Source organism: Pongo abelii, chromosome 22, assembly GCF_028885655.2.
Source record: "Pongo abelii isolate AG06213 chromosome 22, NHGRI_mPonAbe1-v2.0_pri, whole genome shotgun sequence".
In the NCBI taxonomy this organism is placed as follows: domain Eukaryota; kingdom Metazoa; phylum Chordata; class Mammalia; order Primates; family Hominidae; genus Pongo; species Pongo abelii.
The window spans coordinates 44,139,763-44,166,429 of record NC_072007.2 but is presented as its reverse complement, the minus strand read 5'-3'; the positions used below and the strand labels follow the sequence as shown (position 1 = coordinate 44,166,429).

The 26,667-nt window shown below is 48.0% G+C and overlaps 1 protein-coding gene across 6 annotated transcripts in view; it reads right to left on the bottom strand.

The window, feature by feature from the left end:
• ITSN1 (intersectin 1) overlaps positions 1-26,667 on the bottom strand; it is a 248,908-nt gene that overhangs the window by 38,380 nt on the left and 183,861 nt on the right. For 4 of the 6 annotated variants that reach the window (XR_008517295.2, XM_024239271.3, XM_054542469.2 and 1 more), the window contains 3 exons: positions 24,923-25,044; positions 20,211-20,328; positions 18,000-18,191 (listed from right to left, as the gene is read on the bottom strand). Coding sequence is in view for 5 of the 6 variants with exons in the window: in XM_024239271.3 (XP_024095039.1) it covers positions 18,000-18,191; positions 20,211-20,328; positions 24,923-25,044 (432 nt within the window). In the remaining variant the exon portion in view is untranslated. Of the gene's footprint in view, positions 1-16,135; positions 17,648-17,999; positions 18,192-20,210; positions 20,329-24,922; positions 25,045-26,667 lie in introns of those variants that run through there. The other 2 variants (XM_024239273.3, XM_024239274.3) reach the window with 1 other exon arrangement.

Here is a 26,667-nt window from a genome sequence, read left to right as displayed (position 1 = left end):
TCTTCCTGCCTCAGGGCATAGATTGTCTTTTATTAAACAGCTGCACCAACAATGAACTCTCAGGAAGGAGGCAGCCTACGGGGCTCACTCATTCAGTTCAGCCAAGCTGCTGTGTGAGCTTGGGTTTGCGGGAGGCTGAGTGATGTCTCCGAGTTCTTTGACTTTTATTGGGAAGGTCACCCAAGAAACACTCGAGCTTGGGGGGAAACATATCTTGTTCCTGCCCTCTTTTTACCCCACTCTCCTGTGAGTGAGTGAAAGGGCCCAGGCCTGAGGCCATTTCTTGTTGAAGGGCTGAATGCAGCCCCTGCATTAGGCAACTTGGATGCCCTCTTATGGAAGCAGAGTCCCTGGAGTGTTCAGGATGTTCCCTTCTGCAGGGAGATTAGAATATGGACACAGAGTGGTAGCTCTAAAAGTCGCCGCACAAACACAGTGCAGTGACGTTTGCAGCCACAGAAACATCAGGCCAGTAGTGGCCACTGGCTGGGCCAGTTTTCTGAATGTCCCTTTAAGGATGCCCCACAGTTGCCTTGAAGAATCTGAGGGATGTTATGGGTTCTTGCTGCAGCGAATACATGGGTACAATGCACACATTTAGGGCACACTTCTATTGGGTTCACAGGCCCTTTTGAAGACTGTTCATAGATCTTATTCATTCATTGGGCAAATATTTACTGATGTCCTACTATGAGGCTAGGACTAACCACTCTGGGTACTGGGGATTCAGGACAGAAGAGGAGAGACTCCTGCCCTCCAGGGTATAGCTAAGAACCTGGGGGTCTGGTGGTCCTCAACAGGGGGTGGTACTGCCCCACCCTCCGCTGAAGGTGGTACTGCTCCCCACCATGTTGAGGTCAGTACTGTCCCCACTCCCCAAAGGCTGAGGGTTGCACTGCATCCCACTCCAGTCCCAGGGCTGAGAGTGTGTTCTTGGTTGTCATAGTGGAATCTGGCAGGCTGGCCAGGGCTGCTAAATGACCCACAACATGCAGGACACAGAACTGCCCACCCCAAATGCCAATAGAGGAGCACCCTGTTGAGAAACACTAGCGTTACTTGAAACTGACAACCCGACCAGAGTTCCAGTCTGCAGCATGGAGGTGCGAGGGACCAGCAGACACACGTAGAATGATGAGGAATCGGAAAGAAGGACCTGTGGGGAAAAGTCCTGGCTTGCTTTGGATTTCAGAAGCTCTTCTGAGTCTTCAAGTTTTACACGGTGCAGGTTGTGTAGAAGCTCAGAGCCAGAGCAACAGCAGAAGGCTCAGGGTAAATTTGGGCCATTTGTCCAAGAATCCTAGGAGCCTGGGGCCAGTTGGGGACAAGCTGGAGGGCTGCTGCATGGCCTCCTGCTCCAGGTAGCGTTGGCCTCTGGTCCAAACACTTTGCAAGGCCCAAGTCAGAGCTGATGGAGCTTGGAGGTCAGGGGAGGCACTGGGCAAGTCTGGGCTGCTTGCCCCCACCAAATTCCACCTCTTGCAGGTCCACCTACCACCCTGCCTGGAGACAGGGGGATGGCCCCAATGGCCTCTGCAGAATACAATGAAAAGCAAAGATTTTGTTGGGAGAGTCTTCTCTACATTATGTGCCAATGATGTTGGCTTGGAATCGTCTTTTTAGCCATCAAATCGACCCACGGGAGGCTGCTTTAAAACTTGCTGGTGAATACCAGACCAAGAGAACCATTAAAGATTTGAAATAGGCACTTTGAACTCAAAAATATTCTTCCTTTGAAAATTTAATATTTAGAAAAACAAGCGAGTTTAAAAACTCCATTATTCAAAGTAGGGTAAATGGAAAAGACATTTCAAATAAAAGCATTTTCTTTAAGGGTGGAGGGACATGGCCTTTTCCTCCTTTGGGTCCTAGGATAAACATGGTTTCTGGCCCCCTTTCCCAGGGAAAAACGAGAGGAGAAAACACATCAAATGGTTTTCCATGAACATCTTGGTGTGACGGAAGGATTCTCAAAACTAACTGAAATCCACACACAGCTGAAATAATATTGCAAATGACTCCAGGCGGTTACAAATGATCCCCTATTACAGCCCACATAAAATTCCTAATCTGTGTGCCGTCCCTTAGAATGTTGCCTAGTTAGACACATTTACGAAATGGAGAGAGATGTGATGGCCTTCTGGAAGGATTTTTTGAGTCTAGGCCCTGGAGAAAATCACGGGGAAAAAAAACCTTACCAATAAAAGGTCATCTTGCTTCCCTCAACTGATATTTGTATGAACAGCATCATTTCAAGAACTTGTTTTATTACAAAAGTAATACACAAACACATGCTGATTATTAAAATTTCAAGGGCTACAGAGCATTCAGGGTAAAAAGTGCACCTCACCCATCTCCACACCTCCAATTATTCTAGCCTTCCCAACGAGAAGCAGAATTTTGAAAACGAAGCCAGCCCCGAGCAAGTTGCCCATTGAGCAAAGCAAATAAACAGACCTTGTTCCTGTATGAAAGGGGCCAAAATATACAATAAGGTGGTCCATAAATATTTATTAAGTTCCTCTGAAGTCCAAGAGACGCAGAAATAAGCAAGATACTGTTCTTGTCCTCAGGGAAACTCACAATCTTGGGCGAGACACAACAGGAAAATTAAATTAAAAATATTAATAGCAAGCAGCTGGGTTTGGTGGCTTATGCCTGTAATCCCAGTACTTTGGAAGGCAGAGGTGGGTGGATTGCTTGAGCCCAGGAGTTCATGACCAGCCTGGGCAACATAGTGAGACCTCCATATCTACAAAAAATTTAAAAATTATCCATGCATGGTGGTACATGCCTGTAGTCCCAGCTACTTTGGGAGGCTGAGGCAGGAGGATTACCTGAGCCCAGGAGATAGAGGCTGCAGTGAGCTATGATCACGCCACTGCACTCCAGCCTGGGCAACAAAGCGAGCACCTGTCTCAAAAAAAAAAAAAAAAAGGAGAGAAAAGAAAAGAAAAAAGAAAAAAAAAACGAGAAAAAAAAAGAAATTAAAATAGCAAGCATTAAAAGAAGAGCCCAGGCCAGGCGCGGTGGCTCACACCTGTAATCCCAGCACTTTGGAAGGCCGAGGCAGGTGGATCACTTGAGGTCAGGAGTTCAAGACCAGCCTGGCCAACATGGTGAAACCTCATCTCTACTAAAAACACAAAAATTAGCTGGGCATGGTGACAGGCACCTGTAATCCCAGCTACTCGGGAAGCTGAGGCAAGAGAATCGCTTGAACCCAGGAGGTGGAGGTTGCAATGGGCTGAGGTCGCACCACTGCACTCCAGCCTGGTGGGTGACAGAGCGAGACTCTGTCTCAAAAAAAAAAAAAAAAAGAAAAAAGAGCCCGTGTGCTGTGCTGATGGTGGAGACAGTAGGACCTCAGAAGGGAGCAACTCCTCGTGCTGAGGGGAGGCTTCCTCGAGGGGCCCTCCTGAGGCTGGGTCTCCATATGGCTGGGGAGGTCAAGACCATACATTGCGGGGTATGGGCACCAGCAAGAGCAAGCCTTCACCCAGGTGACAGGTCAACGCGGAGACACTGCAAGAGATAAGGTGGAAAGGTGGGAAGGGCCAGATGACAGGGTGACGGGGATTGTGATGCCAGAACAAGAGTTCAGAGACAACACGTGGAAGGACCAGGAGAGAGAGCAATAAGCAAGCTCGGGCGATGGCTTTCATCTTTAAGGGAAAGGATCTACCTTTCCCTTTCGTCTCTGGGGACGTTCAGCCCAAATCCTCTGGCTCAATGGCCTCGGATCAGCAGGGTCTATGCCGCTTGGGCTCCTGGAGGTCCCGTCTATACTGCAGGCTTCTCCCCATGGCCCGAGTCTCTCCTGCCAGGTGAGCCCATGCACCCCGGGGCTGCACTGGCTTCTCCCGGGCAAATTAATCTAACTGTACTCCCTTCAACATCCTGGGCCTCTCCAGGTAGGTGTGGGGTGCCCTGTCATGTAGGAAAAGCAGATGAAGCTACGTGGATGTGACGTGAAGAAAGTTCTCTGGCCAAACACTATGTCCCTTTACCCTGCAGCTGATGTCTGAAACCCCAGCGTTCTCCAAGCCGTGAAGTTGTGTCCTCCTGCTGTGAAGCAGCATCCACACTCTGCCCCGGGGTTCAGTGAGAAGGAGGCAGTCCGGGTCCTTGTCCTTTTGGGAGCCTGCTCGTTGCTGGACCTGGGCGTCCCGGGCCAACTTGGATCCTTGCTGAGTTGCAGGCACTTTGCACAGGGCATAACTCCAAGCGGTTATCAGTCCTTGAGACCTCGGAGTTGCAAATCCTCAAGATGCGATTTTTATGGGGGTCTGGAGAATCTGGTGGGCACAGAGGTGAGAGGGGAAGGAATGCCCCCAAAGGCACCAGAGACCCTCGTGGGTCCAGCAGAGCTCAGACATCCCACCCCAGCCTGTCCTGGTGACCCACCTTGCCCCATGTAGCTGGGTCCTCGGGAGGCTTCCACTCAGATGTAACCTAGATGCTTAAAAGTGCCAATGTAACTCCAAATAAGCTTTGTTTTCTCCCAAGGAGGGGAATCCGGTCCACAGGGGTTGCCAGGCAGTTTAATGATTGCTGAGAAGTGGTGAAGATCAAATTCTTCTCAGGGATAAATCATCTCTTAATTTTCCACAAATACGCACATTTTGGAGAGTGAAAGGGTGTATCATTCATAGCTTTATAATGGGCACTGGAATTCCTGGCACAGCTTTACATCCTCTGCGGTAGGTACGCTTCAGCTCATTCCAGGCCCCTTTTATATCCCACCCCTGACTTCCTGCTCTCACTGTACCCTCTCCTGTAGTATGAGTAGTTCCTGTTAACAAGTTTTTTGGGTACAAAGGCAGACTGGCATGTTATAATGAAAGTACAAATGCATTTTTATTGGAATATGAAGGAGGAGCCTGTTGGTTTTTGTTTTATTTTTATTTTTAACTTTTGTGGGTACATCGTAGGTGTATATATTTATGGGGCACCTGATCTATTTTGGTACAGGAATGCAATGTGTAATAATCACATCATAAGAATGGGGTATCCGTCCCCTCAAGCATTTATCCTTTGTGTTACAAACAATCTAATTACACTGTTTTAATTATTTTTAAATGTACAATTAAATTACTATTGTAGTTGCTCTGTTGTGCTATCAAATACTAGGTCTTTTTTTTTTTTTTTTTTTTTCGAGACAGAGTCTTGCTCTAGTCTTGCCCAGGCTAGAGTGCAATGTTGTGATCTTGGCTCACTGCAGTTTCCACCTCCCAGGATCAAGCAATTCTCATGCCTCAGCCTCCCGAGTAGCTGGGATTACAGGCATGCGCCACCACGCCCAGCTAATATTTGTATTTTTAACAGAGACAGGGTTTCACCACGTTGGTCAGGCTGGTCTCGAACTCCTGGCCTCAAGTGATCCATCTGCCTTGGCCTCCCAAAGTGTTGGGATTACAGGCATGAGCCACTGTGCCCAGCCAAATACTAGGCTTTTGTTGTTGTTGTTCTTGTTTTTGTTATTTAGACAGAGTCTCGCTCTGTTGCCCAGGCTGGAGTGCAGTGGCGCAATCTCAGCTCACTGCAACCTCCGCCTCCTGAGTTCAAGTGATTCTCCTGCCTCAGCCCCCCGAGTAGCTGGGACTACAAGCACGTGCCACCACGCCCAGCTAATTTTTGTATTTTTAGTAGAGACGGGGTTTCACTATGTTGGCCGGGCTGGTCTCAAACTCCTGACTCAGGTGATCCGCCCGCCTCGGCCTCCCAAAGTGCTGGGATTACAGGCGTGAGCCACCGCGCCCGGCCAAATACTAGATCTAATTCAAGGGGGCCTGTTGTTTTGATGAGAAGGATTTGAAAATATTTAGCAGGGGAGGAGGAATTTGAGTTGGACTTCAGCAGGCTAGTATCGGTGGTGAGGGGGCAGGCAGTGGTGAGGGATTCAAATGGAGGGAGGAAGAATGGGAGTAAATAGAAGTTGGAGTCGGGGGCGTGAAGCCCTGGGGGCAGGTGCAGAGGAGAGAAGCAGTCTCTGCGTGATGGCGAGTCATGGGCGTTCACGTGGAACGCCACTCAGAGCTCACAATGCCGGGGGCTGCACATGTACGAACTCATTGAATCCTCACCAGGAATCCTATGCGGTAGCTATACTGTTGTTATCCCCCACTGAACAGACAGGGAAACTGAGGCACAGAGAGGGTAAGTCAGTTGATAAATGGCAGAGGGAGTCTGACCCTAGAGCTCATGCTCTTCCCCGGAGGCCTCTTTCTCCTCGCTGGTGCGCTAGTCGGCTCAGGCGGCCATAGCAAAGGCCACAGACCCAGCGGCTTAAACAACATGTACTTTCTCATGGTTCTAAAGATACAACGTCCAAGATCAAGGTGACAACAGGGCTGGTTCCTCCTGAGGCCTCTCTCCTCAGCAGGGTCTTTCCTCTGTGCACACACATCTCCAGCGTCTGTGTGTCCACATTTCCCCCTCTTATTAAAAGCACCCATCAGATGGAATTAAGGCTCACCCTAACAGCCTCGTGTTCACTTCATCACGTCTTTAAAGAATTTATCTCCAAACGAAGTCATATTCTGATGTCCTGCCTGGGCTTCAACGTGTGAATCTGAGGGACACAGTTCAGCCCTAACAGGTGGGGAAGTCCAGTCGAGGAGGCTCTGGCTGCAGAGCTGGGAAGGTCTTGGCCGGGTTTCAGGGGATCAGTGCAGCAGCTGTGTGTGGCATGGACGGGGCTGTGGCCCTGGAGTTTGGCCACACACTGGGGTCACGCAAGGAGTTTTTAAAAATCCCAGTGCCCCTGCTGTACCCCAGACCAACTAAACTGGACTGGCTGGAGTGGGGTCCAGGCATCTGTTATCTGCAAAGCCCCCATGTGGTTCCCACGTGCAGCCAAGAAATCACAGGAAAGATGGCCTGGAAATGAAGACACCTGGCGCGAAAAGGGGGTGGGATTTGGAAATTGATCTGTCCGGGCCCAGGGATCATGAGAGCTGCCACAACTGCTGAGCTGAATCCAGCCCATGGCAGGTCACTCAAGCCATTGTCCAAGAGGCTCAATGGCTGTAACCACAGAACGCCATCTCTCTGAGCCCAGAGACCATCTGACACTCTGCTCTTTGGGCCCCCTGAAGCTGCACCTCAGGCCACGTTGCCACCACTGACCCCCAGGCCTGGGCTATGGCTTCAAAGGCTACTCTCTCTGCTCAACGCCCTCATCTTATGAATGGAACAGCAGATCCCAGCGATGTATGGTGACCTTCCCTATCAAGAATAAAACCTATGCTGGTGATACGTTAGGAAATGAAATCATGAAGAAACCACCAGCTTTTCAAAGGGCAGGCCTGAGGGTGGTCCTTAGGCTTTTCTCTCTCAGTAGATTCCTGCAAGATCAGGCTAAGAGGATGTGCTTGTCCTTGGAGCGCAGGGCTGGTGGGGACTGGCGGGGGATGGCAGTGGCCAGTCTAGGCCAAGGCAGCCAGGCCTTCTCTGAAAATGACCCTTGGCTGACCGGTCCCTGGATGGCCCCAGCCCACAGGAAGCTCTGGAGGCCAGACCAGCTCTGAGCTGTCCAGAGGGGCAGATGGACTTCTCATCTCAATGGAACTTTCTTCAGAAGGGTCTAAGCACACATAGCCTGCTCACTGGGGTCGGTCTCTCCTAACTTAGCAAACTGATCCCGTAGGAACCCAACAGGCAACCTGAGCCGTGACATTTCCTGCTCATTCACAGTGGAAGTATAGATCCGCAGGGGCCCCTACTTTTGTGGGGCTTCCATTTTGGTGGGGGAGACAGAAAACCAAATACATACATAAATAGACAGTACTGAAGGTGGTTATATAAGAATGATGAACAATCCTTATGCTTCATAAGCTCACTTCGTGTTTTGGGGTCTTTTCTTGAGAATTTATTTTGTAAACGATGGTGCCTCGTTTACCATTCCCTTTCCTGCTGGGGAGGGAAACTCAAGCACAGGTTTTGTGTTGGGTTCCAGGCTACACGCAGCGGGGAGAATGAACACTGTGACATGTCCTGCCCCTCACAGCCTAGCTGGGGAGGAAGGACCAAGCCTGTGGAACAACAGGCGGGTAGAAGGGCAGCCCAGGACTGTCTGCCACAGCACTTCCTGAGCAACTGGCAAGAGTGAGGCGCCACGGGGATACGCACGTGTGGGAGGTACGCCCTGCCCTCTGGTTTGTAATCAGCAGGGAGGCAGGGTGCCCTGCAATAAGACAACTATACAAGGCAAGGTACTATCGCTGTTCATTAGTGCTGTTACCATGGAGATCTTAATGGGGATGTAACAAACCACAAGATTTGGGCCCTGCCTCCACGGAGCTCACAGTCTAACTGGGGACGTAAGAGTATCTATGTATTTCTGTATCAGCCTTTCTATCTAGTCATCTTTCTGTGTGATAAGGAATTCAGAAAAGAGCTGAGTTGTTACAAGTTAATGGAGCAGGAGAGGTGGCAGTGAAATCAGGAGGGGTGAAGGCAGGTGGGCAGGAAAGGCAGGGGAGGTGGGGCAAAGGCATTTGCAGCTGGGGCGTACCAGTGGCTTAAATGAGACTCAAGAATCCTGGGGTGGTGGTGGAGGCTGACGTGATGGAGGGAAGGTTCTGGGTTGGGCGAGACTGGACAGCAGAGTGAGGCTAGATGATGAAGGAAGTCCCTGGACCCAAGCACCACCTCCCTATTGGATATGTGGGCACACAAGATCCCTGGGAGCTAGACAAGGGGGGTTGAGTCATGCAGTCTCTAAGGCTGGGGGAGGCTATGTGGGTTCCGACTCTCTCTGAGGAGGGACTCCCATGATGAAAATGGACCTTTCCATAAAGTGGTTTGGGGGAGCCAAGGGGATGTTTTCAACAGGGCCATTTGGAAAACCACGGGGACAACAAAAGCCAGGACTTCCATGACGGGTCATGACGGTGACTCAAAGGTGGCAGAAGAAAGAACATCGAGCGGGCTCCTGTAGAGCAGCTCCGTAACCAGTCAGCCCAGTTTCCCCTCTGCAAGCACAGAAGAATGCAGGGGTTAGGGAAGGCTTCCTCGAGGAGGTGACGACTGAGCCATGCTAAAATTCAGCACAAATAGGAATAAATGAGGAGAGGGAAGGTGAGAGGGCTGGAGAAGGGGGCAGATCAGGCAGGGCTTGCAGACCAAGTAGATTCAGGTCTTTTATCTCAGAGGACCGGGAATCCCCTGGATGATTTTAAGCATAAGAAGTGATGTTTTTAGTATAGCTCTCTGCCTGCAGCGTGGGGGAAGCTGGAAGGAGAAAGTGGGTGCAGAGAGACCAGGTCGAAGACTCAGTCATCCTTCTGTGAGGGGCAGGAGCAGCTCCTTCAGCCCTGGCCTTTGCACTTGCTGTCCCCCTTGATCGTTGGACATGCCTTCTCTGCAGCCAGGTCTCCATCCCCTCTTCAGAGAGCTTTCCTGGGCCATCCTCTCGGCTGGATCCCTGGCCCCCAGTCATGCTCTGTGCCACCCCATCCTTCACTAACTGGAACCACCACTCATTTCTCTGCTGCTTGTCACCTGCTCCTGAAAGTTCTAGGCATCTCCTCTGCTTGTGTTCCGCTGAGCACGGCCCTATGACCAGGTCGGTTCCATATACCTCGGCCACGACTCTCAGTGGGCAGCGGCAGAGGTAAACAGAGTAGACAGGGTCCCTCCTGGGCTCATGGGCCACACAGCAGGAGGCGGGGAGAGGAGCAGACAGGATGCAGGATGGAAAGGGAGGCGGACAGGACTGGCAGATGTGCTTCTGCCCCTAGAGAATGGGATGGAGTGAGGAATCCCACTGGATACCAAGTCAGTGGAGGGCTGTTACTGAGGATTCAGCCGTGTGGGGTCTTGTCACAAGGCCTCAGGACTCCAAGGTAACGCTCCAGAGAGGAAACAGGCATCCCTGGCTTGGTCCCCTCTGCTGGGGCGGACTGCAGGCTCGCTCTCCTGGGGGCCTAACAAACAGAGTGGAACCGCAGGTCTGGATCTTGAGAGGCATCTTGGGGGTGCACGCCGTGGGCAGGGAGGGAATTAAGCATGCCTGGGGCAGCTGCTCTGGAGACAGTGCTTTGGGGCAGCATCCCCCAGCAGCCCACGCCCCTTATCTAAGCTGGATGATTGCTTAAAAAATCCAGCAGCCGGCATGTCTAGGGGGCTGAACATTCCATTCTTTGCTGGCAAGAGAACACAAGGCCATAGAATGCTGTGATGAGAAATAAAGGACCCAGTGACTCAACGCATTTGTGACAGGTTTATTGTGGAGCGCTGCAGGGGCCTGCCAACACAGTCCAGACGTGACATTTAAAAGCCCTGCACATTCCATTTTCCCTGGTGGCCTCCCCACCGTCGACCGTGTGAAACACAGGCAGCTTGTCCACATCAACCAAGAGTCTGCTGAGTAGGCTCTGGTCTTTGGTCCAGAGGTCTCTGCACATTGCAGGAGTGCAGCGAAGGCGTTTAAAAAGCTGCTTGCTTCCACCGGTGGGCCTCCTGCTATCAGGAAGGGGGCCAGGGTTCATGCACAGATTGGTGGGGCAAATCTTGCAATGAGATAGCTCAAAGTTTTTAGGGAAGCTGTCCAATCTTTTCTCTCTGAAATTCCTAATCTATAAAAGCATACTTTCTAAAAAGTCTTAAAAATGCATACAACCTACCTGCTGTTTTGGTTTAATGAAAGAAGCCACTTGATTGGATTCCATGATGCTCACTGACCAGGCACAAATGCCTTTTCTCTCCAATTAAAAACAACAGCAACAAAGCTATTATTCTCTGCTTATTTTCTGCTAGATGTCATCATTATCTCTCCATATGTAAATGAGGAAACTGAAGCACAAAGAGGTTACATAACTTGCCCAAGATCACACCACTAGTAAGTAGCAGAGCCGGCATTTGAACCCGTGCTCTGAGCCACCATCCTGGATTGCTCCTTAGCCTTTATAAGGTCCCCAGATGCAGTTATGTGGATGCCCCGTCTGAATCACTATCTTCCTATAGGCAGGTGGCCTACAGGAAAATAGAATGTTCCAAAATTATAAGAGAAATGGAGTAAAATATTAGGCTGAACTTGCAGAGAAGCCGTGTTGTTATATACAGCACCATGTTTTTCTAGAGGCCAGGAATGAAAACTGAGAAGCTACAGCAGCACATGTTCTTACATTTGGCTCAGACCGAGGGTGTCTTAAGTAAGCCTGAGCGTTTGGCAAACTCGCCCAGGGGAGGAGAGAAGGACAAAGGGCTGAGGCGGGTCAGCATGGAGCTTGTGCGTTGAAAATGTGTTGGAATCCTTACCAATGGCTCCAAACTCCCATGGCAACCCCACCAGTGAGGGAATCACATGAGGGAAGCGGGGCCCCTTCCCGATCTTTCCAAAGATGCAGCCACCAGTTCTGTGGAGGCAGGAGCTCTGGGGCTATGGACACACATGTCCATATATCTGTGCATCAAATGGTACACCTAGAACAAGGACTTGCCGGAGTTTGAAAAGCTGACTTGAGAACATCACAGTGTTTCCTGAGACCCTCAGTGCCCTCAGCTGTATAGGTGCAGGCCTTATGCTCAATGTTCTCTAAGATCTTGACTTCACTGAATAATCCGCAGAGAACATCCTGCACTCCACCCCAGCCCAGGCCTTTCTTCACTTTCTGGGTGGGGCCTGGGAAGCAACACAGTGGATCAGCGTGCATGAGTGTGTGGGGACAGGTATCAGAAGGGGACACGACAGCATAGGAAATGGGAGGGGAAAGCAGGGGCGTCAGGGGTTTCATCCTCTCACTGAGGGAAACAGCGTCCTTGATGAAACTGGCAGATCAAAAGTGTTCTCCCCTCTCCTGGGTCAGAGTTCAGAGAAACCACATCAAGAGAAGGAACTGTTCAGCTTTTAAAGACATGATAGTCTGAGTCAAAATAAGGAACATCTCTTTTGTGGCCTGCAACATCACTCAGAAGCGATGTGCCAAGCAGATGTGGAAATAGCAGCTGTCAGCCTCTGCCAGAACCTTCTATACAGCGGTATTTATCTGCCTTCCGGCTGTACCCTGAACTCACCGTTTGACCTACTGTTACCAAGCTACAGATGTAGGCATTTAAGTCACCTGAAAGTTGCTGCTGACTGCCTGTCTCTCTCTCTCACACACACACACACACACACACACAGTTGACATCATAAAACAATAGCTTGGTAGGTGGTAGCTTCTAAGAGGTAGTATGCCCAACATTAAGTTACACGGACACTATATATATCTTACAGCTGATGCTCATTTTTTATGAACAAAACATTTTTGTGAATCAGGTCATACAACTTAAAAATGCCTGGGGAACTTTTAATTTAAAGAATAGACTCTTCCTGAGAGGCTATGGAGCCCTCTCAAATGGAAGAGCTAACTAGACATCAGGAGACACTCTGGAAGCCTGGTTTTTCCTATGTGGGGTTTTCTTAAAGAAGTGCCCAAGAGTGGCCGGGTGTGATGGCTCACGCCTGTAATCCCAGCACTTTGGGAGGCCGAGGCAGGCGGATCACAAGGTCAGGAGATCGAGACCATCCTGGCTAACATAGTGAAACCCCATCTCTAGTAATAATACAAAAAAATTAGCGGGGCATGGTGGCAGGCGCCTGTAGTCCCAGCTACTGGGGAGGCTGAGGCGGAGCTTGCAGTGAGCCAAGATTGCACTACTGCACTCCAACCTGGGTGAACTGTCTCAAAAAAAAAAAAAAAAAAAGTGCCCAAGAGAACTCTGGCTGAAGCGAAACATTCACATAAGGCTACTGTGATCTCAGACTTCATTACGTCTCCCTATCCTACCAGACCCCGAATACCAGACATTTCAAAGAAGGAGCTATTTTTCCTTGCATTTTTGGGACCATTGGCATCCAATGTCATTTCCGTAAAAATTCTCTTGGGTATTTTTGGAACTAAAAAGAATGAATAGGATTAATGAAGCAGGACTGCGATTTGCTGTGCCCGTTACCCAACTGTTACCTGGGTGGGGTGTTGCCCCCGCCCTGTGCTGGAGTGGAGACTTGGCTCAGACAACGGTCCCTGGTCCTCAGCCTCCTTCTTAGACCAAATGAGCAAGAGACTCCAGGAGCAGCCCCTTCCAAGGCCACTGTTGCTTTTGGGAAGCTCACATCTAAAGGTAAAGGAAACTGGAGAGACAGCATGGTCTCCTCTCTGAGGGTGATGTGGTCTGTGTCAAAAGCTGAGACTGGTGTTTTCTATAGTCACTGGTTGATTTCATTCACTCATTCAACAGGCATTTTTTTTAACCTAACCTACCATGTGCCAGGTGATGATATATTGTACTAGGTTGAATTATAGATTGCTGTTTTATAGGTAAGAATTGACAATTTCATATGGTTAAACCTAATATTTAGAGGGTTTTCCTAAGCTAGTGTTACTATTTCTTCTGATAGCATCACTGAAGGCATAGATAACCCAATCGTTACTATTTGCAGCCTGGGTCTGCCCAGGTTCCTTTCCAGAAACAGGGCAGATACCAGTTTCTACCGTGCATGTAATGGTTAGCTATTTTGTGACTTAACATAGGGCTGAGTTACTGCTTTAGATCGGCTTCTCCCAGACACCCTTTTATGCAGAGGCCACTTGAGGCCTGGGCCACTTTGGGAGCTCAACCACCATGGCTCCCCAACTCTGCAGGCCCTGCTCTGCAGTGTGGAGAGGCAGCCAGCCAGAGAAGAGTGATTCGTAAGTGGACAATGAAGACCATCTCATTTGGACTCATCTTGTCTAATGCTACTGGAGCAAAACTGTACCCAAAGTTCACTTGCAAATATATTTACACAGACCAATATGAAATTAAATGATTTAACAATCAGTTAAAAAAACAAAATGAAACAGACCGGGCACAGTGGCTCACGCCTGTAATGTCAGCACTTTGGGAGGCCGAGGTGGGTGGATCACCTGAAGTCAGGAGTTCAAGACCAGCCTGGCCAACATGGTGAAACCCCATCTCTACTAAAAATAGAAAAATTAGGCCAGGCACGGTGGCTCACACCTGTAATCCCAGTGCTTTGGGAGGCTGAGGCGGGTGGATCACTTGAGGTCAGGAGTTGGAGACCAGCCTGGCCAACATGGTGAAACCCTGTCTCTACCAAAAATACAAAATGCAGCTGGACGTGGTGGTGCATGCCTGTAATCCCAGATTCTCAGGAGACTGAGACAGGAGAATCGCCTGTATCCGGGAGGCGGAGGTTGCAGTGAGCCGAGATCGCGTCACTGCACTCCAGCCTGGGTGACAGAGTGAGACTGTCTCAAAAAATAAAATAAAAAACCAAAAAACAAATAGCTAAAGAACAAACAAACCAAAACCTGACACCTTTAAACTCTGAGGCCATAGGAGATACCTAGTATCCCTTCACTAATTTATTAGAAGAAAGATGCTTTCTTTCCCTTGTACTCAATTTTCTGTTAACCAGATTCTCTGTGAATATGACTGAAGTAGTTTAATCTAGTACCAAAGTGCAGAGTATGGGGGATAATAAACAAGAATAAGATTTTGAAATACAAAACCAAGGTTCTGAGATACTTTTGATGCTGCAGATACATGGCATGAGCTTAAGTGATTAAATTTATTCAACAGGAGTTACCGGGGCAGCCTTTCCGGTGGTGAATAACCAGGTGAACATTAACCACAGTGGCCAGTGGGGTGAGACTTGCGCTTCTCAACCTCAGCTCTGGTGACATCTGGGGCCAGATCATTCTTTGTTGCGGGAGACTGTCCTGTGCACTGCAGGATGAGGAGAAGCATCCCTGACTCTAACCATGAGACACCAGCAGCACTCCCACTGGCTGAGAATCATGGGGTCCAATGGATACAACCAAATGCAAACTCAATGATTTGTAGGGGAAAGCACAGCTTCCTGGGGAACAACCCATGTCAGCTTCACAAAGCTGCAGGCAAGCCTGGGGAAATGGCCTACAGTGAGGGCGTGGGGCCTCTGGAGTGAATTAGGTAGAGTGTTATGGAGTAGTACCCACCTTGACAACTGCATCCCTTCCAGCCAAACTCAAGACTGGAGAAGCAACCCTGGTTTACACCCCTGAAGGGATCCTGGGGAAGAGATGGGACTTGCAGACTCAACCATTGCTCCACAGGGGGGTGGCCTGGGGCACAGTGAGAAGGATCTCTCCACCCACCCCTGGGCCTTTGCTTGTCCTGACAGCTCCATCTACAATAGCCACACCTCTTCCCCTACTCCATCTGGCTCCTCCTTACTCTTCAGGTCTCAGCTCAAATGGCACTCCCCGCCCCGCCCCCTGAAGGTTCTCTGATCCTTTTCCTGCAGCCACCCTCCCCTGGCCCTGCCAGTCTGCTCAGTGGTGCCTCGCATCCAAACTTCTAGTGCAGAACTTGTCACCTTGTCACACACATACCGTGTACATTTATATGGATTGCAGGAGTTTGGTTTTCTGTTTGTTCCTTCCATTAAAATATGAACTCCAAGAAGACAGGGACCCTGTTTCCACAGAGTACCACATTCCTCCCAGAAGCCAATGGGGCACCCGACACATGGTAGACATCCCCCCCACCAAATATCTGCTGAATTGAGGAAGGAAACCACTTTTCCACTGAATGGCAGGAGAGGTCCAATAAGTGAAGCTCATGAGGATGGAATCAAGCATGTGGTCATTGTAGCAAACAGTGGCATCAATGTGGACGCTGGTTTATTTCTGCAAAGTGTGCCAGGCAGAAGCCGATCCCAGACAACAACGTGGGGCATGTGCAACTTTCTGTCTTTACCCACATATTTTTGGGGGTGTTCACCAGTACCTTATTATGATACATCTTTTGGACAAATGGTTTGTACCCTGAGCCAAATCACACACCCTCAATGTGTCGACAACTTATATCAAAAGCCCGGTGAGACAGTGAACTGCTAAACTGGGTGGTAGAGTTCTATGTTTCAAAACTGGTATTATAAGGAATGATCATTTGCATATTGATCAGGGAGGGTGGTGAGCACGGGGAGAGGGAGGGCTGTTCAACAAAGACTCGGTGAGCCTCTGATTATGTCTGTATTTCAAAGAGCACAGGTCATGGTTGACACGCGGGCAGCAGGCCCACTGCTGACATCTAGTCTGCTTGGTTCCTCACCACCACTGCCAGGTTCCAACATCAAGAACACAGAGACATTTCCATCTAACTTTTATATGAAGAATTTAATTATCTATACACGGAACTAATTCAAAAGGTTGTATTACAGTTGTTAAAGCCGCAGGTTTATATATTTATATATTTTACATTCATATCCATGAAAATACTGAAGCGCAACTGAACGAGGAGGGGAGGTCCTCGCTCTCTGCACCATGTGAAAGGAGAAGGACCTCTACACGACCACCAGCACAGCCTCCCGACAGCGCCGGGAGAACGCGAGGGGAGTGAGCGTTACAGAGTCTTTAGGAGGACAGCTAGATTGTGCTTGAGGCTCCCCCTGCCCCATTTTCTGTGCTGTGAGCAGCAGGCATTTTTATTGAGAGCTTCCAACTAGTGTTTAAAAGACAAACAGGGCTTCAGCTACAGCATATCTAACACACAAACGGACCATGAGCTCCATTTCATATTAATCTGTAGAAATTCCACAGTCTAGTTAAAAAATGTAAACATTGGAAATTAATTGCAGGGAGACTTCTATACATTCTTTCTTGTCAAGAAAATTACTTGTTCAAAATAGGTCATTCCATGAAAAGTAATTGGAATAAAACTTCATGTAACAGAGTCTAAAAAGAGATTGTGGATATCGTTGATCGTAACGACCTCAACGGTGTTGTCTACTGATTTTATGCTATGCAAACACGCAAAATTAAAAACCCCAAACAAAACACCAACTCAACCAGATAAATCTGAGACCAAACAAAAACACAGAGTGCTTTCTCATGTGGCTACAAGGTCACTGTGCAAAATAAAATTAAATGCAATATGATTAGAGCATCGTACAAGGTAATAGCTTTGCCATGGAAAGAACTAATTTCTTATGTACAGGATGTATTACATGCTCAACAAGGTACAGCTGATACACACAAACAAGCACAAACACCTTCGCTTTAACTGAGCTCATTCTACACGTCTTTAAAACAGAGATACTGAACTCCTCTGCACTTCTATAGTAAGGGGGAAAAGCCCCAAACTACACAATTTAGTTGGTAACACTGGACAAAATGAAAAAATACATCAAGTCTCAGATTTATGGACATTTGGAACAATTTTTAATAGCACATGCAGCATTCCTTGATAGTGGGTCTTTTTGCAAAACCAAAATAGCAAAGAAGTCATTTATTTATTTTGTTTATTAAAAAGCTAAAATATATATTTAAAAATAATTTTAAAACTATTGAAAGCACCTGTGCAAAGGTGGGGGAAAGTCAATTTGAGTAACTAGGAAAGCCACAAAAGGACCCACTACCCTGTGTGTTTTTGTAATTTTTGCTCCTATCTCTGCAAGTAATAACTCAAACATTGCGATCACATGCAACTAAGGTAAAATGAGGTAAACTGCTCTGCAGTGAGTTCTTCTACTCAGAAGGCAGTAGGTGATCATGCTGGAAGTCACATGATCAAGGCTGCATCTCCCATCATCCCTCTGGGCAGTGATATGGGATAGTGGGTCTCTTTGAGGACTTTCAAGCCTGAGGGGGGGATGGACAACATATGATTCCTAGAAAAAGGAGGAAAACAACACATAAGCAAAACAAAACAATGAGCAAAATTCAAGCTAGGAAAATGAGTCAGGCATGTAAACAGCATGGTGCCAAAATGATTTAAAAAAAAAGGAAAAAGGAGGGAGGGGAGGGAGGGGACATGCTACAGAAGGAATGAAAATTAAAGAAAAATAAAACCCCATGAGATAAACTCTTGCATTACAGAAGGTCTTCAAAGAGACAATTGCGAATGCAGCAATGGTCTAGCTTTAAGTTCTGCAAACAAAGCTCAGCAGAATCAGAGCAATGCTGCATGTTTTACGGGAAGATACCAGAGAGGCGAGGCGACAGAGCCACCAGGGCACTTACATTGCTGGCTTGGGTCCATGTCTGTGGTCAGCTTCACATAATTGGATGGGAAGAGCCCCACTTGTCCATTGACTTCTCCTTTCCACCAGTCAGGGTCCTCCTTGTTGAGGACGTTGATGATCTGGCCCTTGTTGAAGGCCAGCTCATCGTCATTCTGCGCGGTGTAGTCGTACATCCCAATCACCTGGCACACTGCAGGAGACAGGGCTGGGTGAGCGGCTGCACACCCGCCGGAGAATGCACAACGGGTACCGCGCAGCCATTCAACATTCCCAGCTACTATTTCTGTCCTTTCAGAAGAGGGTGACAGTAGGTGGAACTGTTCTATTGGGCTTTTTACAGTGTGGGCAATAGAGGAAGATGAAGAATTAAAAACTAAGACAACAGCAAAATTTTCACACTAAGTCTTTAGTTTTTACGATGTCGTCCTCTTTTTCATGTTTACTTGTCAGCAGGAAATGTACAGTGCTAATCGAGGGCTTTCGTTTTGAGTGCAGCGGAACTCCTTCCTACTGCTGACTCCAGAAAGACCAGCCCAACCCCATCCTATCTTCTGCTGCACAGGCCAGCTATGTATCATGGGGACTTTACTATCATTTTTCCTTTTTGGTTTAAAGTGGAAGGTAATCATCATTTGACCTCCAAGAATTCCAAATCTTGGGGAAAACTAAAACCAGTGATTTGTTTATTTATTATTTATTTATCTGAGACATAGCCTCACTCTGTTGCCCATGCTGGAGTGCAGTGGCACGATCTCAGCTCACTGCAACCTCCACCGCCAGGGTTCAACCGATTCTCCTGCCTCAGCATCTTGAGTAGCTGGGATTACAGGCATGCACCACTACGCCCGGCTAATTTTTCTATTTTTAGTAGAGACGGGGTTTCACCATGTTGGCCAGGCTGGTCTCGAACTCCTGGCCTCAAGAGATCCACCCGCCTCGGCCTCCTAAAGTGCTGGGATTACAGGAGCGAGCCACCATGCCAGGCCTAAAATCAGTGTTTCAAAAGATTTTTCTGCTGCTGTATCTTTGCGTCTCAAAATGTTGCCTTGAAAGAAATCTCCACCCTCAAGAACAATTTTTCTTTTCTCATTTTCTCTCAAGCCTATAAGAGGTAAAATTGTTCTCATTCTTTGGCACCTATACTTCAGACGAGTCTGCACCAACAGGTCACAGTCCCTATGAATCTTTCTTAACCAACCTATTAATAAATAGGTTTAGGCTTTTTAAATTCTCCAGCTAATTCAATCACTTCAGCAACTGATTTCAGCGGGCCTGAGGAAGGGGCTGTACATGGAAGTGGAGGGATACTGACACATCTCTCCAGGGGACAGCAAACCCTGCGGGAACCACATTCCTCAGCCTACACGAGGCCACAGCTCAAGCAAAGAGGCCCAGTGGGGACTGCGGCTCATCACAAAGTTTGCCCATCCTTTAATTTCTTGAGAAGGCTGCCAGTTTTTAATCTTATCTCACTGGGTACATATAGCACAGATATTTAACCACAAGGTATTGGAACAAAAATTCTACACTCTCCACAAAAGCCAACCAAGAACGGTGGCTTAAAGACCTAAAGCAGAAATCTGCTCCCCTGACCTCACCTCTCTCAGATCTTGCTGAAGCGTCTCATTTGGTCCCTTCAATCAGAAAACAGCCAACCGGGCCAACTGCTGTGCTCTGTTCTTTTCCAGTCCTCCAGGAAAGTGAGTACAACATCCTGCCTGCCCAGCGAAGCCCCCTCTGCCCACAGTGAATGTCACAGGGGAGCTATTTTGGTCTTCAGTGAACACCACATTATAGCCCCCCAACCCCCGTGGCCCCCAGCTCCATCTCCTGACCTACTGAGACCCCAGCCGTTTATTTTTGGGTGTCCCTTTCTGTCACCTCACCCCCTAGCCTAAACCCCAATTTAAATGGCTGGAAGGAAATCAAGAGGAAAATGTGGCCTTACTGCCACAGCATTCATGACTCCTGCAAGAAGAGCGTTCCAACAAGGGTTCTGTTGTATCCAGCACAGAAAAGCCACTTAGATATCTGGTCCTTTTGAAAGACATATTCCATATCACATTAGTTGGGTGTCAGTCCCAACAAGTACAGGAAGTGCTTTAAAGCACATGTGAAAAACAACCTAAGACATTTAATGAGGAAATCAAGTGGAAAAACTCAAGTGGCATGCAGACCATCTTCCAGTTAGAGATGGGAAACTCCTTACCTGCCGCTAATGCTGTTGACTTAGGTGGCTCTGTTGGAGTGATTTTGCTCGTCCCAGGGCTTAGAAGCTTTACGTAATTAGCTGGGAACCAGCCTATCTGGCGCTTTTTCCCACGTGCCTAGTAAGAAAATAATTACATCAAACATTTTTAAAGGCTCATCTTTTATAATACAGCTCACTTTATAACAGAGCACTTATGTAAAGCTTACATATAACTGAAAAACAAATGACATTAATGGTAAAATCTATGGATTACTATGTCACAAAAGTAGAACACCATAGCTAAAATTCAAATTGTGGCAATCACTGGTCAGCAAAGCCCAGAATGTTTTTGCTTGGGCTAGACTGTGTGGATCACAAAATCAAGATATACCATGGATTGCCTGGGATAGGAAATTCTGCTCATGTAATGCTAGCACTCAGCTGTTAATTTCAGGTAATGTAGACATTATGGTTAATGCCAACACTGTATATGGGTTTTAGGAATAATAATCATAATAATAACAATAATAATAATAATGATGGCCACCAATACACACTGAGTACTTCTTTTTTTTTTTTTTTTTTGAGACGGAGTCTTGCTCTGTCACCCAGGCTGGAATGCAGTGGTGCGATCTCAGCTCACTGCAAGCTCCACCTCCCAGGTTCAGGCCATTCTCCTGCCTCAGCCTCCCGAGTAGCTGGGACTACAGGCACCCATCACCACGCCCAGCTAATTTTGTTTTTGTATTTTTAGTAGACAGGGTTTCACCATATTAGCCAGGATGGTCTCGATCTCTTGACCTCGTAATCTGCACCCCTTGGCCTCCCAAAGTGCTGGGATTACAGGTGTGCGCCACCGCGCCCGGCCCTCACTGAGTACTTTTTATGAGCCAGGCCCCGTGCATTTATGCACACAATTCCAGAAGGGTAATAGTATTACTCTTCTCAATTTCCAGATGAAAAGCTGAGTGACAGCCCCAAGGCCACAGGCAGTTAGTGGCAAGCCAAGATGCACTCATGTGTCTGCATGCTCCTTTATGGGTAATATACAGCCTTAGATGAAAGATGACATACATGCAGTACACACAGAACACAAGGAGACTCGACATTATTTTCACAAACCTATAGGCCCGTGTGATGACTAAAGCCACATTTTTCACCGCCATTCCTTTCTCACTTAATTCAATCTGATTCAACACAAGACTCATCTATGGAGTGTTTCTGCACCATGCCATTAGGAAGGGACAGTAGATGACTGTCCCTATAAACTCGGGGAGTTTGTAACAAAGTTGGTGAGGCAGGTTTTGCAGTTAGGACACAATCCCATTAAAAGACTCGAGTTAGGGATCATGAGTCGGGCTTTGACTACCCTTCTGTACACCAGCAAGAAAAGAGAATCCAAAACTACTTGTGCATACACACGCATGCATACACACACACACACGCACACATACACACACACACACGCACACACACGTCTAGAAACAAGACTGATCGAAACAGCCGCCTCTGGGGACAAGGTGGGAGACATTTATATCCCCTTGTAACTTTTGAATTTTAAACCATGTGACTATAATTACCTATTCCCAAAATAAGGAAATGAAACTAAAAGAAAAGCAAATTTCCACCACATTACCTCTGCCCTCCCACCTGCCAATTTATCAAGAGGGATACCTCTGGGTCATTTTCAGAACACAGAGCAGGTTTCCCTTTCCTTGAGGTCTGACAGATTTCATCCCCTTGGCTCAAGGACTAAAAGCTTTTATGTTCACAGTGAACCTGCCGACGACTGAAGCCATCTGGTTACAAATTTCCACGTTTATCTACTGAGTATACCACCATTCTGCTCGCAATGACACCACTCTTTCCCACACCTCTGCAGCAGAGCACAGAACTCACTGGTGTTTCCTCATTTGTGGATCCACGCTGAGAGTCACTCTGGTGACAGTGCCAGGAGCTCTCCTGGGTCATGGCAACTCAGCCACTTTATTGAGGATCCTAAGAACCACTCAAACGCTCACTCTAGCACCTCAGTGCTAGAGGTGTGGGGACTGAAAAATACGGCTGCTGCCTCCAAGGGGCTAGTCAGCTACATGTGGAAATAAGAAATGTGCACAGAAAGCAAAGTAATATAAAATCCTAAAGAGTGGTGCCGGCATGGGGCCAGCACTGGAGCTCAGGGGAGGGACACGGTGCTTCTGCTTGGGATGGTCACAGAGAGCTTCCAGAAGTGGGATCTGCCAGCTCTTGAGGAAGTGGAGAGGTTGGAGCCGGTTGGCCGCTGGTGAGAAATGTCATGAACAAAAGGCAGCGAGGCAGGAGAGCAAGGGGTGTTGATGTTTCAAAGAGGCTGAAGTGGAGACGTCATTGCTCAGCGGTAAGACGTGAGGCTGCACTGGGGAGAGGGGCCCCGCAGGAAGCCTACCCCTGGCAGGCGAGAAGGAAAGACGATGGGAGTCTCCCACGTCTCCAGAACAGGACAGGGGCATGATGCTGGCACGGCCAATGGGTGACACAGCACAACTCTAAGCAGGGAGTGGGACCTGAGGGTCTAAGGAGGCCTCTCTCTCCCCAGCACAGGAGAAGGCATGTTGACAAAAAGGAGTGGATTTCTAGGCCTCCAGAGGTCAGATTCCTTAACCAGTGAGTAGTATCTGGGCATTTATGGGTGTCCACCAGCAAACTCTCCAGGGGAAATTTCATCTTTAGTTACACTCCAGGTTGTGCCTTCTATTCTGGCCAAGATACGTTTCTTATATATTCAGCTCTCCAACGTGGCTCTTCCTGTCCTGGCCTCAGGCTCACCTCCACAGACTGGTAGACAGGGGACTGTGTGAGACCCGAGGCCTTCCCCAGCAAGGCCTTCTTCCTTTCTGCTCCTGCTGTTCCAACCTCCATTCCTCAGGAGCACCTGAGGGTCTGTCTTCTGTGGCTAGCCCACTGCATGGCAAAGGTTTCCTGCCTCCCTCTTCCCCCTCAAACTTACGTAGTTCCATACCATCCTGCTCATGGGCAGACAAATACCAGCAGATTGGGTAAGTCAGCCTACAGGGCCACTAATGGCCACCAAAGGGTTTCCATGGGCCCCTTCCTCACAAAGCATTCCAGAAACCATTCCTTCCTATATCCGGCCAAGCCTTACTGAGGCCCCCCTGTGTTACGCAGAGGCCCACGTTCAACAAACGCCAGAGAGATGGACGGCTGCTGGAAAATTCAGTCCTTCCACAGGCCCCATGTGGGCAAGCCAGGGAGCAAGCCCTGTCCTTTGCTAAGCTATGAAGCAGGTGGCCAGGTGCCCGCCTGGCAGTCTGAGGCTGATCTTCACTTTAGATGGGGGAGGATGTGGGGAGGGAGACACATTTTCTGTATGAAAAGTCAGCTGGCTCACCTCTCAAGTAACTGCTATAGTAGTAACTTTTTAAAGGCAACTTTTTATTTAGAAATGATTTCAAACTCACGGAAAAGTGGCAAGAATAAGAAAAGCACACAGAACACCCGTAGGCCCTTTACCCGAATTCACCTACTGTCAACACTTGGCGCCAGCTGCTCCCTCATTTGTGTGCGTTCTCCCTCCCTCCCCACCCTCTTCTCTGCAAGTTCTTTTTTTGAATCATCTGATTGCAAGTTGCTTACATCTTAACTCTACCCCTAAATACTTCAACATGTAGCTCCTAAAAATAAGAATATTCTCTTATATAACCACAGTACAGTTATTGCTTTCTGTAAATTTAACACCAGTACAGTAATTTTGTCTAATCTAGTGTCCATACCCAGTTTTGTCCATTATCCCAATAATGTCCTTTACAGCGCAGTTTTCTTTCACACAGGGTCTAGATACTGCACTGAGTCTAGATACTGCAGCCAGTCCTCACGCCTCTTTAGTCCCCTTTCCATAGGTTTTGTCTTTTATGATCCTGATGGTTTTGAAGACCAGTCACTCTCTCCCTCCTCGCTCCCGGCACAGCTGCACACACATGATGTCCTCTGGTCTCCCCACTGCTCATCACTCTGATCACCTCATTCAGGTCTTGTCCTAGTTCCCCACTCTATAATTATTGTGTTTTCCCCTGCAGATCATGAGCGATCTGTGGGGGTCACTTCAAGACCATGCACATTTTCTGCTCCTACTGAAAATTTTCCTGCAGATTTGGCATCCACCGATGATTCTAAGAAGTTTTACCATGAGAACTGCGTAACAGTAATCTTTTTAAAGCATCTTTGTCTCTGGAAATGAGACTTATAGGAAGTATCTGGAATGGTAAAATGTACAACAAGATGACATGATTAACAATACACACACACACACGTGTACACACACACGGGAACTAAAAATACTGTGATGTATGGATGTGGCTTTGAATGCAAAGAAATCTGCTCTTGTGCCACACCTTCTAATACCACTGATGAAACGCTCCACTCCCTAATGCCAAGGCACATAAGGATATGCAGGCATCTCTCGTCATACGAGTTCTCACTATGCCGACACTATCTGAATTCAGGAATGGAAAAGCTATGTTTTCATATGAGCTCCTAGCTCTCAGAAATCTGTTACAGGCTGTCTGAAACTTAGGAACTAAACAAACACAGAAAATTTGGCATCTCTCACTATCCAAATACAGAATTTAGGTGGCGAGGGGTGGTTTGTACTTTACAATAAAATAGCGTCCCTTTGAGATTTTGTGTATTGAAACTTGGATGGAGAATTATAAATAAACAAAAAAGACACTGACTTGCAGCTCTCCTTCCCACCATCCACCTGGGTTCTTTTTTCGGATCAAAATCAGCTGACCAGGGGCTAGAGTGAGCTGCTCGGGGCCGGTGGCAGTGTATGAGGCAATAACCTGGGCAATTTCTGAAAAACAAGATCAAACATGGCAGTGCACTGTTAAAAGTCAGCAGGAGAAAAGGCCAAGAAGATGCAGGCGCCTCCCAGGTTCACAGATGAACACATCAAAACCAATGTATTGGGCTGGATTTCTACTCAACAAGTAAGGCTCCCTGAATCGCCCCTGTTCCCAGAGCTACCAGGCAGATGCGGCATTCAAGGGCCTGGCTGATCCTCAAGCCCTCAGTGGGCTGCAGACTCCCTTGTCATCCCATGAAACTTACTTACCAACTTCCCTCCACGAAGTCCGCTCCTTGCCCACTCCGGGCACCTTCCGTCATACCCCCTCCCATAATTACCCAGAATGCCCTGAGGCCAAGGGCGGGGCCTCATTCACCACCCACCCCAGCACAGTAGCACTCAATGGCTAAAGTGCTACTTTAAAGTGACTAAAGGACTCAATAGCTTTTCCAGCTGCCAAGTACAGTAGAAAGAGAAGCCCATTTTCCTCAGAAACCACTGGGAGCCTGGCAGGGGCTTATTTCTATGTTGTTGCTGCAGATTCTCACTCCCAACGACACAGCCTTCTTCTTTATGGCTCACATTTTGAGAGTGATCCCTGAATATCAGGTGCAAATCATGGCACGGCAAATTTCTTTCTTTTTATTTCACGTTATAGGAGGGACCTGGAGTTAAGAAGGGAACTTTATGCAAAAACAATTCAGCACAGGGAAAAAAATGTAAACAGTTCTGTACTTTTCCTGAATGTGAAAAGTCCCATGGGAAAAATTCCAGCAGGACCACAGACCAGGCTCTGAAACACACATTTCCCCTGGCCCAGGAGATCGAGTATGAAGAGACAGAACCCTTCTCTGCCTGAGTTCTGGCTCATCTGCAACTACTGCTTTCTGAACTTCTAGAAGCAATACAGAACAAACTGTTCTACTCCTCTACCCTTGCTCTCCAAGTGTGGTTTGTGAAAGAAAGGAGAAAAGAAGGAAAGAAGGACAGAAAAAAAAGAAGAGGGAATGAAGTAAAGAAAAATGGAAAGGAAGAACGCAAAAAGGTCTCATGTTCTGACGAGATTTCCTACTTTTCTACTCACTCCAGGGAACGAGTAAGACTCTGGCCCTTAAGCAAGCCGCTCTCATTCTGTTCTGCATGCTATCAGGGGTCGGCCACCAGGACGGAAGCACCTGGCGGTCATGGTGCAGGCCTGGCCCTGCCTGAGGCTTTGGAGAGCTTGGGGCAAGCAAGAAAGGCCACAGCACGGTCTACTGGCCCAGCCTAGGCTCTGACTGGGAGCTCCAGCTGGGATGCCTACGCTGGGATGAGGACTCTCCTGCAACACACCAAAGACCAGCTCTTGGTTCCAAGAGTTTATGGTTTGGAGAAAGACCAAACTAGTGTCCTATTTGGCACTGGATGTTCTTGCTCCTCAAGGGACCTGGCATATGCAGCCAGCAATCTGCCCCAACATTCTCTGCAGTCTTTTGTGTCCTTTCTTGCTAGTTTCAGTGCAAAGCAAAGCCCTCCTGGGCTTCATCTATGAAATATCTGGACCCTCTGGAATGACAAATGTCCAAAACTTAGAAAACTTACACTTAAAACAGAGATTTGGTGGGGTGGTCCAATGTATCTCCATCCACT